This window comes from Sinocyclocheilus anshuiensis, unplaced genomic scaffold, assembly GCF_001515605.1.
Source record: "Sinocyclocheilus anshuiensis isolate Anshui unplaced genomic scaffold, SAMN03320099.WGS_v1.1 scaffold737, whole genome shotgun sequence".
In the NCBI taxonomy this organism is placed as follows: Eukaryota; Metazoa; Chordata; class Actinopteri; order Cypriniformes; family Cyprinidae; genus Sinocyclocheilus; species Sinocyclocheilus anshuiensis.
The window spans coordinates 874,340-889,883 of record NW_015540908.1 but is presented as its reverse complement, the minus strand read 5'-3'; the positions used below and the strand labels follow the sequence as shown (position 1 = coordinate 889,883).

Genomic DNA, 15,544 nt, shown 5'->3' with positions numbered 1-15,544 from the left:
CACACACACACACACACACACACACACACACACACACACTCACACTCACACTCACACACACACACATCAGTGCAGACACAGGCTGGCGTTGTGTGACCTTGATGGCAGTTTAGACAGGATCAGAGGTGCATTACAGGCCTTGTTCTCTTGTCCTTTTTTCTCTCTCTTTTTTTGTGAACTGAATGGATTCTTTTGTTTGTTGCTTTCTTCCCTTCTACCTCTGCCTGCCCTGCAGACGCTCGAGTTCTTCGCTCCTGATTGATGAAATGAGGTTATATAAGTAACTGGAATTAGATCAAATCTGCGTCCAGCACTGTAAAGAATGTCATTGCACTGGGCTGAACTCCAGAGTCCAGCCTCTTCCTGAATGCAGCACACGCCATTAGTTTAATAATGCCTCTTTCTTAGTCATAATGTCATTCATCACCAAGCACGATAGAACAGGACATGTGTTTCAACATGAATGTTTTCGGGTGTGGTTTGGGGAATTATTCTTTTTTTTTTTTTTTTTAAACAATTGTTCATGCTTTGCTTGTTTAATCTTGTGATTTGCACTATGTAATTTGACATTGATCAGACTTCTTTTTAAATAATTCTAATTACGGCTGCTATTAGGTTTCAGTTTATGCACCCGGGCTGGTTTTGTGGTTGTGCATTTGTCTGAGATGTTTGTTTTTACAACTGTGCATGTGGATGGCAGGGTCTGAGTCTGAAACTTTTCTAAATTATTATGATTTTTTTAATGCAAAAATTGCATTATCTGCACAAAAATTTGAGTGAAAAGGTAAATTCAGAAATGAACATGACTTTGAGAATATCATGCAGTATAGCAATATGAGCTATATGAACAAAACCCAACGATCATATTCTCCAGCATGATTTAAGATGATCCAAATAGCATTGGGCTTCAAAAGAAATGAGATTTTGAATCCCAGATTTTTAGATATTTGTGACCTTGGAGCACAAAAGCAGTCTTAAGTAGCACAGGTGTATTTGTAGCAATATAATACATTGCATGGGTCAAAATTATCGATTTTTCTTTTATGCCAAAAATCATTAGGATTTCCATGAAGATATTTTGTAAGTTTCCTACTGTAAACATATCAAAACTTAATTTTTGATTAGTAATATGCATTGCTAAGAACTTTAATGGCTATTTTCTCAATATTTAGATTTTTTTGCACCCTCAGATTTTCAAATAGTTGTATCTCGGACAAATATTGTCAAATCCTAACAAACCATGCATCAATGCAAATCATATTTAGGCAGCTTTCATATGATGTATAAATCTCAATTTCAGAAAATTGACCCTTATGAGTTTTGTGGTCCAGGGTCACATTTGGACCCCACTGTATATACAGTATCAGTATTGTGCATATGCTGCATGTGGATATTTACTGACTAATCATGAGGCCTTCCTCTGACAGGCGGCCGGACGAAAGTCTCGTCAGGCAGAAGAGGAGGCGCTTGAAGGAGTGTGGGGTCCATGGAGCGAGTGGGTGGAGTGTTCTCAGAGCTGCGGAGTGGGCGTGTCTGAGAGGCGGAGACAGTGTATGCCACCTCCCCAAACTCCGCCTCTTATGTGGAACCGACCGGCTTACATTCCACCAGGTGTCCCAAACAACACCCCTGTGATCTCTGCGGTCAGACCCTACTACAACTCCTTGTATCCCGTCAACGAGCCCCCTCCATTTGGAGCAGGGGGCGCTGAGATGCCTCCTTACTTTTCCCCGCCTCTCCCAGCCAATCCCAATCCTGGATTACCGCTCTACCGAAACGAAGCCGACGGCGCTGCTCCAATGCAGTTCGGCCCACCCAATCAGGAGCCGGTTTCAGTGTACCGTTCACCTTCCTCATCCGCTTCACTTCCCTACGGGAGAGTTCCCGCACGGTCGCCCAATCACGGCAGAGCTGTAGGCAGTGGAAGCAGGAGGTCGGTTTCCACCAATAGGAATCCAGCATCTGTAAGAAGGTGAGCAGGACTGGTCGCCGCTAGGGAAGACCTTCCTGTTTACATTCGCATACATATTCATAGCTTGGGTTGCATGATAAATATGGCAATATGTCCAACAAAAGGTTGTGATTTAAATTTAAAATATACAGTCTGAAAGTGCTGCTTGCTTGAGTAAAATGGCGACGCTTTGTCCTTTACTGCACATGCTCAAGACTTTTAGTGGCCAATATAGGCTTAAATTGTGCATTGTGAATGTAGATATTCACTTTTTCTATATTCACGCAATTGCAAACATTTCTAACTGCTACATATATTGTGTAATAATCTGAGTCTTCAATATATCAGCATTACACTATACCATTCAGAAGTTCTGGGTTCGTAAGGTTTGTTAATGTTTTTGAAGTCTCTTCTGCTTATCAAGGCTACATTTATTTGATCAAAAAAAAACAAACAATATAAATTGTAATAATATTAAATATTATTACAATTTAAAATAACTGTTCTCTGTGTGGATATATTATAAACTGTAATTTATTTCTGTGATGCGCAGCTGTATTTTCAGCATCATTACTCCAGTCTTCAGTGTCACATGATCTTCAGAAATCATTCTAATATGCTGATTTGTTGCTCAAGAAACATTTCTGATTATTATCAATGTTGAAAACAGTTGTGCTGCCCAATATTTTTGTGGAAACCGTGATACATTTTCCTTTTTCCAGCATTTATCTTTTTTAGCATTATAAATGTTAAATACTTCCACTTTTGGTCTATTAATGCTGTCTCTCTGAATAAAAGTTTCAATTTCTTTCAAAAACAAATACTGACCTCAAACTTTTGAATGGCAGTGTATTTTGAAATGATATAAAACTTGAAGAAATAAGTAGGTTGAGACCCAATCGCACAACTAGAAATTAGTGCTGTCAACTGATTAATCAAAATTAATCGCGATTAATCGCATCCAAAATAAAAGTTTTTGTTTACATTTTATATGTATGTGTACTGTGTATTTGTATATAAAAAAAAATAAAAAATATATATATATATATATATACATAATCAATATAGACAGTATACACACATATATTATGTAAACGAAAACTTTTATTTTGGATGTGATTAATCGAGATTGACAGCACTACTAAAAATACAATTTCAAGTTGAGTAACAATGTGAATGCCAAGAGAATTGGGTTCATTGTTGAATCACTGAATAAGGTCTAACTTTGAATCTTTTAAAGAAAACCAGTGTGATTTAAAAGTCTTTCTGTGGGATAAAACAAGACTTAAGGCCCGTTCACACCAAGGACGATAACGATAAAGATATAAATCGTTCTAAAAATCGTTCTCAATATTAAAGAATAGCAGGGTCCACACCACAGCTATAACGATCAAGGCACAGAAAAGCGATATCGTTGGAATCACTTTCAGAACATTATTGTTCCAGCTGATGAACGATACAAACTTTGACACCCAATCAAAATCAATCCTGCTATCACAAGCTTGAGAATTTAAAGCAGCAGACGAATAAATAACTGATATCGTTCGCTGGTGTGGATGTTAATATAGTTCTGTCATGGCATGGTAATGTACATGACAATGTTAATGTATTTGGTCTTGGCGGAATAGATCTGCTACACTGCTGCTGCTGCTGCGGCAGAGCAAGTACCGAGACTTGCTACTGCCAATACATCCACAACATGCTGCTGTGAGCATGTAAGAAATACTGCTGCTGCAAATATAACATACATGAAATACCCCCCATATAGCATACATGAATCACCTCATAGCAGATCTATACAGGTGGAGCTGGGGAAGGTGGAGGGTTTCTGAAGCAAGCTGCAAATGCTACGGCAAGCACTAGTCATATATTTGAATGTTGAGCAGCGAGCTCATTGGCTACCGATACAGGAGAGAACCAATCAGCTGTGCCATGTGATAATGATGTCATTAGGTCAGATTGAGTTAGACTTATCGGACTGCGCCATCTAGAGTTTCATGCCAAAACTCTGTATTTAACTTTATAGTTAACATTCTTGGTGTGAACGGGCCTTTAGAGTAAAGTGAAAATACAAGGAATTGGTTTTCACAAACCTTGTTCAACATCAGCTGTTTTAAAGGGATTTTTATTGTTCTTTTAGCTTTGATATCTTGATGTCTAACGTGTTTATCTATTCTAGCGTACTCATATATGTTATTTTCTGTCCGTGTCACACCAGGTCTAGTTCTTCTATTCGTCCCGGACAGTTTGGGTATGGCAGGGTACCGTTCTCTCTTCCCCTACACAGACAAAACCGTCACGCTCGACACACACGCCGCCACAACACCACCACCACCACAGAAAGTCTGGATGCTCTCAGTGTGAACTCCAGCGCACTTGTGCATAAAACACAGGGAGAAGTAGAACAAATGATCACAGACACTGTTAATAGAGAACAAAAGGAGAAGGAAAAGGAGACGGAGGCAGCAGACGTGGAGACTGATGTTGCAGCCGAGAAAACAAGTGATGGAGAGCCACACAGAGGCGTGGAGAGAGTGCGGGAACACGAGCGAATCACACAGCCCCTGACCCAGAGACACGTGGCCCACGACAGACGCGTCGATGGACGCTCTTCTCGCCAAGTCCCACACTCCTACACACACACCGTCCAGCGATCACACACTCCCAGAGAGCCTCCTCCCTACGGCCTCCAGACTCCCACAAACCCAAACCCCGAGCCCTGGGTCCTGCAGAACGCTGCCCAGCCTTCCAGAAACGAAGCTGAGAGGGACCGGAGGCCTCCAGGGGCTGCCAACAACTACAGATGCCCTGGACGAGACAGAGAGTACCGCAGGTGCAGCCTACAGGTGAGTCCAGCAATATGGAAGATGAAGAAATGTAGCATCTGGGCTTTTGCTTTCTGCTGCTGGTGGTTCTTTTTTAACATTAAGCTTTAGATTTGAAAGTTTGATGGGGACAAATCATGGAAAATTGTCTCTTTTAAACCCTAAACGTTAGCATACTTTTAAAAGGAATAGGCCTGCTTATTATAGAAATAATATACTTTAAAAGAATTTACTAAAGTGCGAACTGAATGTTTTCAGGCACTTAATTGCATGTTAAGTGCAATTAAATAAAAATATGTGTTACAGTTTAAATTTATGTTGACTGCAATTAGCTGAACTGTAGAGCTTTTTGACCCACTTAAGTAGGACTTAAGTACATTTTTATATGCAATTTCATAATGACTTCTATTGTCTTTGAAATAAAGTGTTACGGCTGAATACACTGTTTATGCATCTTTATGATAAACTAAAATATACTTTAATGCCATCTCTATTGAAACTTGTATTTTAAATATATTTGTAATTACACATTTGTAATAATGATGAAGTTGCAATTTAGTGGTAAATGATTGATTTAAACGTCATTTTAAATAACACACTGCAGTTAAAATTATAATCAAGTATATTACATTTGCTTTAGTTTGTTAGTCGCATTAAATAAATGAACTTCTTTAAAGCACAACAAAAGACTATTAAAACATAATATTTTTAAATGTAAAACTTTTAATGTGACATTATTACAAAGTGCATTATTAAAGTATTACGTTATTACAAAGTGCACTTTTTTAAAGTGAAAAAATAAAGTGTCTCTTTTTAAGTGCACTTAAGTGACCTTTTATTTAAGTAGTATTATGTAATCTGTAAGTACAGTGTTTAAAAACATACTTTAAAGATTTTTTTAACTGCAAGTGCACATTCAGTACAATCAAGTGCACTTCTTTTCACAAGGCAAATAACATAGTTTGATGTAGAAATATTCATAACCTTCAGAACTCATAGACATATGATAGTCATATTTAAATATCAGTCTCTTTTCAGTATTTATAACTTGGCTGTCTCTAATGAACGAGAGCTGGGACACGGAGGTTAGCCAGTCATAACAGAGGTCATTTGTCAAATGCAGCAAAATCAGCATGATTAATTTTACGGGTCAGAGAGAGGGTGGAAAGTTCTCATGAAAAACTAAATTGTGACTGTTGTGGTGCAAAAAACCCAACTACTATTGCAAATGACGTAAATGAAATGCTACTAATGTGTGGCTCCTTTAACTGGCTTTGTAAATGGGCTAATCAGAGTTTAATCTCATTCAGCCTGCTTTAGACTTTCTAATACCAAATATTTACCATTTGTATAATGACCTCAACTTCTAAAATGGAGTTCGCATGTGTTTGGGAATGATCTCAGATGATCCACTCAGCCAGCAATGGTGTGAGTTTGGAGCAGGACTAACCGAACTGTGGTGCATGACGAGAGGATTCGGAAATCTCATGCTTTTGCTATTCTGTTTGGTGAAATGACACACTTTAGCTTTAAAGGGATAGTTCACACAAAAATGAAAACTTGCTGTCAGTTTACCCACCTTCAGGCCATTCAAGATGTAGGTGACTGTTTTCTTCAGTAGAACAGAAAAGAAGATTTTTACCTGAAACCGTAAAAATTGGTGATTCATAAAATGCAAGTAATCGGCTACCCGAATCAAAAAAAGGTAACACAAAATTAATACGCGTGGCTCCTGACAATATATTGAGGTCTTATAAAGCAAAACCATCAGTCTCTACAAGAAACTAGATGCTATTTACAAAATTATTACCTGTAATCCAGATCCTCAGGCAAATGGGGAAGTCTGATTCTTTGAGTCTAATTCTTTCTGATTCCACAGATTGGTTCTTTTGGACAGTTCGTTTCAATGAACTGGTTTAAATAACCGACTCACCAGTTTGTTTACATAATCACGTCACTTATACGCAATTACATTGTTATATTATACAATAAAGATGTGAAATGTGGATGTTTTACATGTCTAAAGCATATAAACATGCTTGTATCAGCGGCTCTTTGGTCCGAGCCGAACTGTTTTCTCAGTTCAATGACTGCTGCAGGAGCTGGAGCACTGAATCAGTTCATTCATCACAGGATCAGATGCGTTACTATTCCAGCTCATTTCCAGTCGGAGTGACTGTCAGGCATCTGAAAGTGAGTTTTGATTGAGTAACATGTAGATCTGCTGCTCGAGCCGTGATCGGTTTCAGACGATCAGTCCGATTTGGTAAACTGGTTCATCTAGTTCACTTAAAAGAGTCGGTTCAAAAGAACGATTTGTTCGTGAATCATTCCAGACCATTTGCCTGAGGCTCTGGATTACAGGTAATAATGTTGTAAATAATGTTCAGTTTCTTGATTGTTTTGTTTCGTGAGACCTCAATATATCATCAGGAGCCATGGGTGTTATATTTTTCTTGCATGTATATGCCTTTTTGGCTCTCAAATTGATGGTAGCCGCTGACTTGCATTTTATGAATCACCAAGGAGCACAGTTTCAGCTAAAAATCTTCTTTACTGTTCTACCGAAGAAAAAAGTCACCTACATCTTGGATGGCCTGAGGGAGAGTAAATTACATTTTCATTTTTGGCTGAACTGTCCTTTTAAATATGCTGGTTGGTGTAGAGTGACAATGTTTCACTTGCACTGATTATGGCTAAATGTTCCCATTGGAAAGTCCCATGTTACATCACTCGAGAAGCTCTTTAGCTTTACATCAACCTCCCAGATTTAACCACAGTTTGCTGAAAGTGCTTCATCCGAGCCACTAGTAATTACCGCTGATTTTCTGAAAGATTTCATCAAACACTTTCATCCCAAAGCGCGTTCTTCATGTCAAAGGGATGGATTTCACCTTATTCCAGGAGCCGGTTCTCCATCCATCTCTCCGTCTCTCAGAAACTCCACAACAGTCTTTTTCTTCAACTTGCCTTCCAGATCGACTTGGTTCATTTGAGCTGAGCCTCGTTCTCACTCCCCTGGCGAACGCTGACTAGAGCCAGATTCTTTGCAAATCGTAAATCACCCAGTTCCCTTTAATCCAACTTTCCAGGATCAGCCTGGGCGGTAGTTATATTATACATCTCCGAGCCGTTCCAGCGGCAGCATGTGAGCTCTCAAAACCAGAGTTAGCCATTTTTGAACAGCGGTCAAGTTGATGTGGTGAAGCCGTTTCCTGCTGTTGGTGGCGTGATACACACAGCAGACACAAGTGACTCGCTTTTAGAAGGATTACTTCAGACACATTGTCAGTGTTTGTGTTACCCCGGTAATACGTCGATCTTGTGGGTCGTGAACAAGTGCTGAAATCTGAGCGAGGGCTCTGGTAGCAGGTTTGCTTGAGCTGTAATTGTTTTCTGTGTTTGGATAATTCACACAATGTGACATCTTAGTCAATTTACACACCCTCATGTCATCCCAAGCCACTATTATTTTCATATGCGCACAAAATATGGATTGCTTTTGTGCTTTTTGGTTCCCATCCACCTTGGAAAGGAGCATCTGTGACATTGTTCAACATCTACTTTTGTGTTTCATGAAGGAAAGAAGGACACACTGGAGAAGAGAAAATGTCATTTCTGTAATTTCAAATGATCCTTTGTGAAAAATAAGTGTGCTTAATTTTATTGCATGTGCAATTGTAGTGTACTTAAAATCTTAGTAGTGTATTTTTTAGTGCTGTCAAACGATTAATCGCGATTAATCGCATCCAAAATAAAAGTTTTTGTTTGCGTAATATATATGTGTGTTCTGTGATAAATATATTTAATATATAAACATAACATATGTGCATGCGTGTGTTTATATATACATAATAAATATACACAGTAGACACACATATATTATGCAGACAAAAACGTTATTTTGGATGCGATTAATCGCGATTAAACGTTTGACTGCACTAGTATTTTTAAATAATCTGTACTTGCAGATAATATAATATAACATTAATGAAATAAAAGGCCACTTAACTTTACTTAAAGAGAGACACTTTAATGACTATGATTCTTAACACACTTAAGTACACTTTTAAAAGTGCAAAGTCAAATTAAAAGTTTTTCTTTAAAGTACATTTTAAATCATTATGTTTTAATAAACTTTAGTCATGTTTTAAAGAAGTACACTTATTCTGATGTGCTGAATAACATGTAAACTATTATACATTTTCATTTAATTGCAGTTATCATGCAATGAAGTATCTGAAAACATTACATTCAGTTCACAATTAGGTATATTCTTGTAAAGTATATAAGTACTCGATTTAAAAGTATGCTAAAGTGCACTTCTATTTCACAAGGGAACGTGAATTTAAGCAGTTGTATCTTTGGGCCAAACATCCCTGAGGCAAGGGATTCCTTAAGATGCATTACAACATCTTATCTCTCGCCCTTACCTAAGCGTTTATGCTAAGCATTTCACAACAGTTTCTGTCATAACACAGCGTTGGATATGCTCTTGCCGTAGTTACAACATTTCTCACGCCTTGTGTTCGCTGCAAGTGAGATGTGCAAAGCAGCACAATGGAGCTAGATTATAATTGCTGTGTAAAAGCCCTTTGCAAGCAATATATGAATCACAAGTTATCAGTCACATGACATGTTCAGCCATTGCCTTAGATTTCCACTGATTCCCCAAGGGACCTATAGGTTAAATCCGTCATTTTATGGGGAATTGGTAGCTAAGAGTTTTTTCAGCAACACATAACTGAGTACTTTTGGTTTGAAACCGAGCTTTAAAATGCCACAGATGGAGGTGGAACCCAGGAAAAGTTCTACACAGCAGAGTATGTGTGTGTGTTTATCTCTGTAGTTTGGAGTGTGTGTTGAGGGGACGGTGAGATTACTGGGCATAGAAAGACAAACTCACATGTTTTGACTGCAAGTGGAGCTTCTGAACACTTGATGACCATGTGCTCTCTCTCTCTATCTCTCGTACACACTTTAATTTCCTTAATATTATAGATTAAACTATGATTAAACTCAAGAAACAAAAATGTCAATATTTAAAAATACTTTTTGTCTGCACAGTCACATTTTTAGGGAAACATTTATGAAAACAAGTCCACAAGTAGACTCTGGTGAGTTGTTGTTGTTACTGTTGTTTAGGTTATACGCTTATATGTCATAACTATGAAAGCTCATGCAAATTTTAAGATAAGATATTTTAAGCTTAAGGTTTTTAAGAAACCTCCCTCATTTTAAGTTGGTCCTATTAAGTAGCTACGTACTGTAGCAACACCAGAAAAACAAAATGACTGCCATTTAATGCATGTCTTTAAAAAGTATTTGTTTTATCACCCTCAACATTTTTATTTTATGTACTTATTTATTTATTTATTTTTCTTAACTATGTTATGGCACAGCTCATTATATAAAGTTGGATATTTAAATACGTCCAACTTTATCTGCATACATACAGTATATTCTCCTGGTGCCATTTATACTCTACAGCAAATGTAGTAAATATAAAAATAAATAAATAGTCACTTGAAACTTCTTGATTGCGTTTATCATTGCAAAATGTAAACTCTATTATTGCTAAGCTCTAATCTGCTGAATGCAACTATAAGGCATGAAATAACGATATTATACACTACTGCTGTCCCCGACTAAAGATTTTCTTGAATAATTGCAGATTTATATTAATTTAATTACTAAAATATAAACCATAATGAGCCTTTAATATATAGCCTATTCACACTCAAGCGCATACTTAAAGCTTGCTGCAAAGCACCAGCAAAAGTAATGACTATGTGTTGGGAAAAATAGCAAAAATAGTTTTAGGGAAAAACCGTTTTCTGAGTCAGTGTCGGCTGCAGAGGTTGACGATGCTGACTGGGCATCTCCACAGTACAGTGATGAACCTTCAGAGAAATGCACCCTTCACACAGATTACATAATCAGAGAGTTTTTGTTTTCAGTTTCATTTTAAAGTAGCCATTTCAAACTTTCCGTAGATATATTTATCATGCCTGTGAGGCAAGTAGCCTATAGGCAGAAAGTGCATCCTGTTTGTTTTTCTTTATTTTATGAAAGCATAATGTCTTGTTGATATCAAAACAGCGCTAACAGATTCCACTCTCCACACAACCACTTGGATATGAGCCTAATAACACACATTAATCTAGGGTAACATTAGAGCAAACAGCTGTGTAAAGTTGCTACTAACATGTTTCAATGATAAGCCATATTTGAGGTAGATGAATTATAGGTGAACATTTGCATTTCCTGCCCAATATGCTGTAATTACCTCAAGGACCATCCTTTAACGATCTTCCCATTACGTACACGGACAGCTTTTGTTCTGCGACTAACCGAATAATAGAATTTTAGTCGACTAAGGCTGTTCAACATTTAGTTGAGTATTAGTGGGGCAGCCCTATTATAAACATTAACATCATTTCTTTGAAAAAAAAAAATGTGTATTGTGAAAAGCGCTATAGAAATATTTTAAAATAATTTAACTTGACTTGAGAAAGTCAGATTTTTTTTATTGTTTATTGTTTATTTGGATCCCATGTGCCAATATTTATATTAGATATTCAACATATTATGGGGCCATTCACACAGAATACATTTTTGCATTCCACTGCGTTGCTCTTCCATTGTTTTTCTATGTAAACGTGCACTAGATGGACGTGTTGACCATTGCGATTTTGCAGAATCTTGCACACGACACGCCATTCTAAAAACTCAGGTTAAAAGATAGCTCGAGTTTAACATCATTCCATGTGTTATTTCTATTGATACGTAGGCCTGCATATTCAGAGAAAATGACATCTAACACAAAGTAGGTGAAAACCTCGAGATGAACAGATGGAGAGAGTCAACTAAAACTATTCCTTTGTACATAAACGTTGATTTCTTTCAGTTCTGCAGGCAGTTTTGTTCTCCATGATCAGTGGTACACTGTGTAATATCTTGTTCTGGATGTGTAAACTAGACTGTGTGTGTTTTATTATGGGTTAGATATCTCAGGAATGTTATTGGGTGTACAACATTCTATTTGGAGGAATGATAAACTGTAGTTATGTGTACTTATGGGGTGCTGTGTGTACATTAATGAGGAAAAAAAATTAACTTAAATGATTTTAGCAAATGGCTGCAATATAACAAAGAGTGAAAAATTTAAGGGGGTCTGAATACTTTCCGTACCCACTGTAATTCAAATGCTGACTGAGAAAATGGAGCTATTTGAACACGTGACGTGAAAATATGTGATTATTATCATGCAAGAACAAACATACCAACATGTTATCCTGATGTGAAACTTAATTTTTTAATTCGAAAATTACATTTAAAGCAGTAGTTTACCCAAAAATGCAAATTCGGTAATCATTTGCTTACCATTTATTCATGTCAACACAAATCCGTATGACTTTCTTCTGTGCAAAATCTGCTTCGCAGAATTTCACGGCTCCTGTTTTTCATCAGAAGTCCTCATTTGCTTGAAACACAAACAGAACACATTTCTGTGTAAACTGTCACATGATGAAGAATGTCTTGTGGTAATGTAACATCTTGCATCATACGACAATTTACATAATAAAAAAAAAAAACTGTTGGTTTGTTTCTTCATCAGGTTTGGAGAAATGTAGCATTGCATCAGTGTCTCAGCAATGGATGCTCTGCAGTGAATGGGTGCCGTCAGAATGAGAGTCCAAACAGCTGATAAAAACATCACAATAATCCACAAGTAATCCACACCACTCCAGTCCATCAGTTCACATCTGGAGAAGACAAAAGATGAAACAAACCCATCAAGTCGTTTTTTTTTACTAAAATCCGAGTCCATAATCCATAATAACACTTCTTCCAGTTAAAAAGTGGTCTTGTCTGAATCAGGAGAGAAATCTGCACAGATCAAGCAGCGTTTAAACAGTCCAAAACAGCTCTAAACAAATATGTGGCTGGATTTTGATGTGAGAGACATCAGGAGATGCACTTTTTCACTGGAGGAAGCGTTATTATGGATTACGGAAGCAGTGGTATAAAAACATATTAATTATGGATTTGTTTCATGCAAACATGCAGCTTTTGTCTTCTCCAGATGTTAACTGATGGACTGGAGTGGTGTGGATTACTTGTGGATTATTGTGATGTTTTTATCAGCTGTTTGCACTCTCATTCTGACGGCACCCATTCACTGCAGAGCATCCATTGCTGAGACACTGATGCAATGCTACATTTCTACAAACCTGATGAAGAAACAAACTCATCCTGATCTCAGACGGCCTGAGGGTGAAGACATTTTCAGCAATTTTTAATTTATGGGTAAACTATTCCTTTAAGCTACTCTTTAGATTAACTAAAAAAGAGCAACATCAACATTCTTTTAAACATCTCAGCGACATGACAGTGAGTAAATTACATTAAATTAATTATATGCATTTTTGGGTGATCTAGTCCTTTAACAACAGTTCAAATATGACCAGAGTGTTCATTTCATGTGACGCATCCCTGTCCAATCAGTGTCCTCATGCTGAAGGTGATGTTTTCAGATTGAAATACATTACAGATGCAGCTAAATTCCTCCGTTTTAAGGGGTTGGAGAGAGTTTCCTTTGTGGGGATTTAAAGAATTTAGGCCATAAAGCTGATATGGCACAATTTATCAGGAATTTGGCAGGAAATGAGCTCAAATCTCCGCTGGGACTGAGATCGGACAGCTGTCCATCACCTGTGCAAACCAACCACCGCAAATGACTCCGTTGTGTTTACATTGCATTTCACAAAATGTTTACCCAAATTATTTACTTTAAATAAGGCATTAGATAAACTTGTGTTTTAGAATAATTGTTTGTTTGTAATGGATATTTTCCTGAGATATTCTCTCTCTCCCTTATTTCCTTCAGCTATTTTCTCCCGTTGTCCTCGAGGGAGGCCTATAACGTTCACGTTTATTTGTCTATAACTCTCAGCATTTGTTCTCTTCAGGTCGGGTTTGTAAAGACCCACTGTTTTACAGCTGCTCTGCCCTATCCTCTTTTCCTTATCCGAGTCTTCTCTCTTTTTGTTCGCTTTCTTCTAGCTCGGACTAACCTTGTTTCACACACACACACACACACACACATATCCATGCAGGATTTACTGTGCATTAACTTTAAACACATAGACACAAACTCAGAGACGCATATCATGAACCACATATTAAAAACACATGTATGTTACATCACCACACACACACACACACACACTTGAACACAAAGACAGAAGTGTATAGCCCACATTCTTTCTGTGCTGCACAAATTAACCCCACATGCTCGAACCCTCTTTCTCATACACACAGGGCTTGTGTGTAATCTAGTTAGTGGCATTTGCTTAGTCAAGCATCACTAGTACTATTAATAATGCTCTTATTTCTACTACCGCTCAAGCCTCTTAGGCTAAGAATTCGACTCTGTTGTGAAACTCGTTCTGCACATTTTGTACATCAGATTTTGAGGATTTTTTGACATAAGCCAGTAAGTAACCTTTGAGCAATCAGCCAGAACACCTTAGCAACCACATAGCAATGACCTGGCAACCACAACACCTGAACATTAGCTGTGAGTATTGTGCATATCCTGCAGTGTGACTGATGATGAACACTTACTGGAGTGGAGCAGCATTGCTTTACTTGATTATGAATTCATAATGTTTTTTGAAAAATCATGTTCAAATGTGGGCTTTTGAGGAATGTTCATTTTTTTCATGATTTGATCATGATTGCATTGCATTATATGTTTTGATCATCAAACTAAGCAAGACATATTATTGGAGATATAGAGTGACGACCGATATTTATATCATTTTATGTAAATATCTGTTATACTGTTATAAAGATCTGAGTGATTTACATTACAACTATCAGAATTTCATTATATAAATAGCCTATCAGCATCTGCACCAAATTGCATATTTTAGAGCTGTTTTCTCCTCTCACTATATCAGACAATATGAGCCATAAAAGAAAGATGCAAAGTCATTTTTATGTTTTGTCTAAATTAAAAGATTCTGACTTAAAGTGGCAGGCTTTAAAGGGTTAAAATACTTTAAAAATGTGTTTGTCTCACTGCAGGGCCATTTAAATTTGATTGATTTAAAAGTAAAAAATGTGATTAAAAGTTGCGCAAAGGTTTAAAGAAACAGTGACCAGTTACATGGCCCAAGATGTTCACATTAACCTATGCTTATATAAATTTTTACCTAAAAAGCTCCTGGATCTGTTATGCATCGACTTTTACAAACGCACATGGAGCAGCACACAGGAATGTCTTTGTGTGCACATTTCATCTGTGTCTATTCAGGTGTTTTTAGTTTCTCGTTTTCTCAAGCACCTCTCTTGAAGAGTGTGTGTGCGTGTTTCAGCATGCTGCTTTGTTAAATGTGTTTACACTGACCAACTGCTTTTGTCAGCTGGACACAGAGAAAAACAAAAGAATGAGGTATTCACAGAGAAAGAGGAAAGATTAGTGCAGAGAAAGTGTGTGTGTGTGTATGTGTGTGAGAGAGAGAGAGAGAGAGAGAGAGAGAGAGAGTGAGTGACAGCTGTTGTGTTACTGTTCACAACATGTGAGAAAATCTTGAGCTCTCGCCATATTCATCCACCATGGATGCATCTGAGCCAGTCATACATTCATTCATTCACATGTGTGTGTGTGTGTGTGTGTGTGTGTGAGTGTGAGTGCTTCACCCTGATTTCCCACTGAGCTAGCTTCTCCTGTAATAAGATCCGATGGAGCTGTTTG

At 37.5% G+C, this 15,544-nt stretch overlaps 1 protein-coding gene across 1 annotated transcript in view; it reads left to right on the top strand.

The window, feature by feature from the left end:
* The window catches only part of LOC107689176 (ADAMTS-like protein 4), a 57,263-nt gene that overhangs the window by 5,209 nt on the left and 36,510 nt on the right, over nucleotides 1-15,544 (top strand). The window contains exons 3-4 of the mRNA XM_016487099.1: nucleotides 1,428-1,972; nucleotides 4,170-4,797. Coding sequence (XP_016342585.1) covers nucleotides 1,428-1,972; nucleotides 4,170-4,797 — 1,173 coding nt within the window. The remainder of the gene's footprint in view (nucleotides 1-1,427; nucleotides 1,973-4,169; nucleotides 4,798-15,544) is intronic.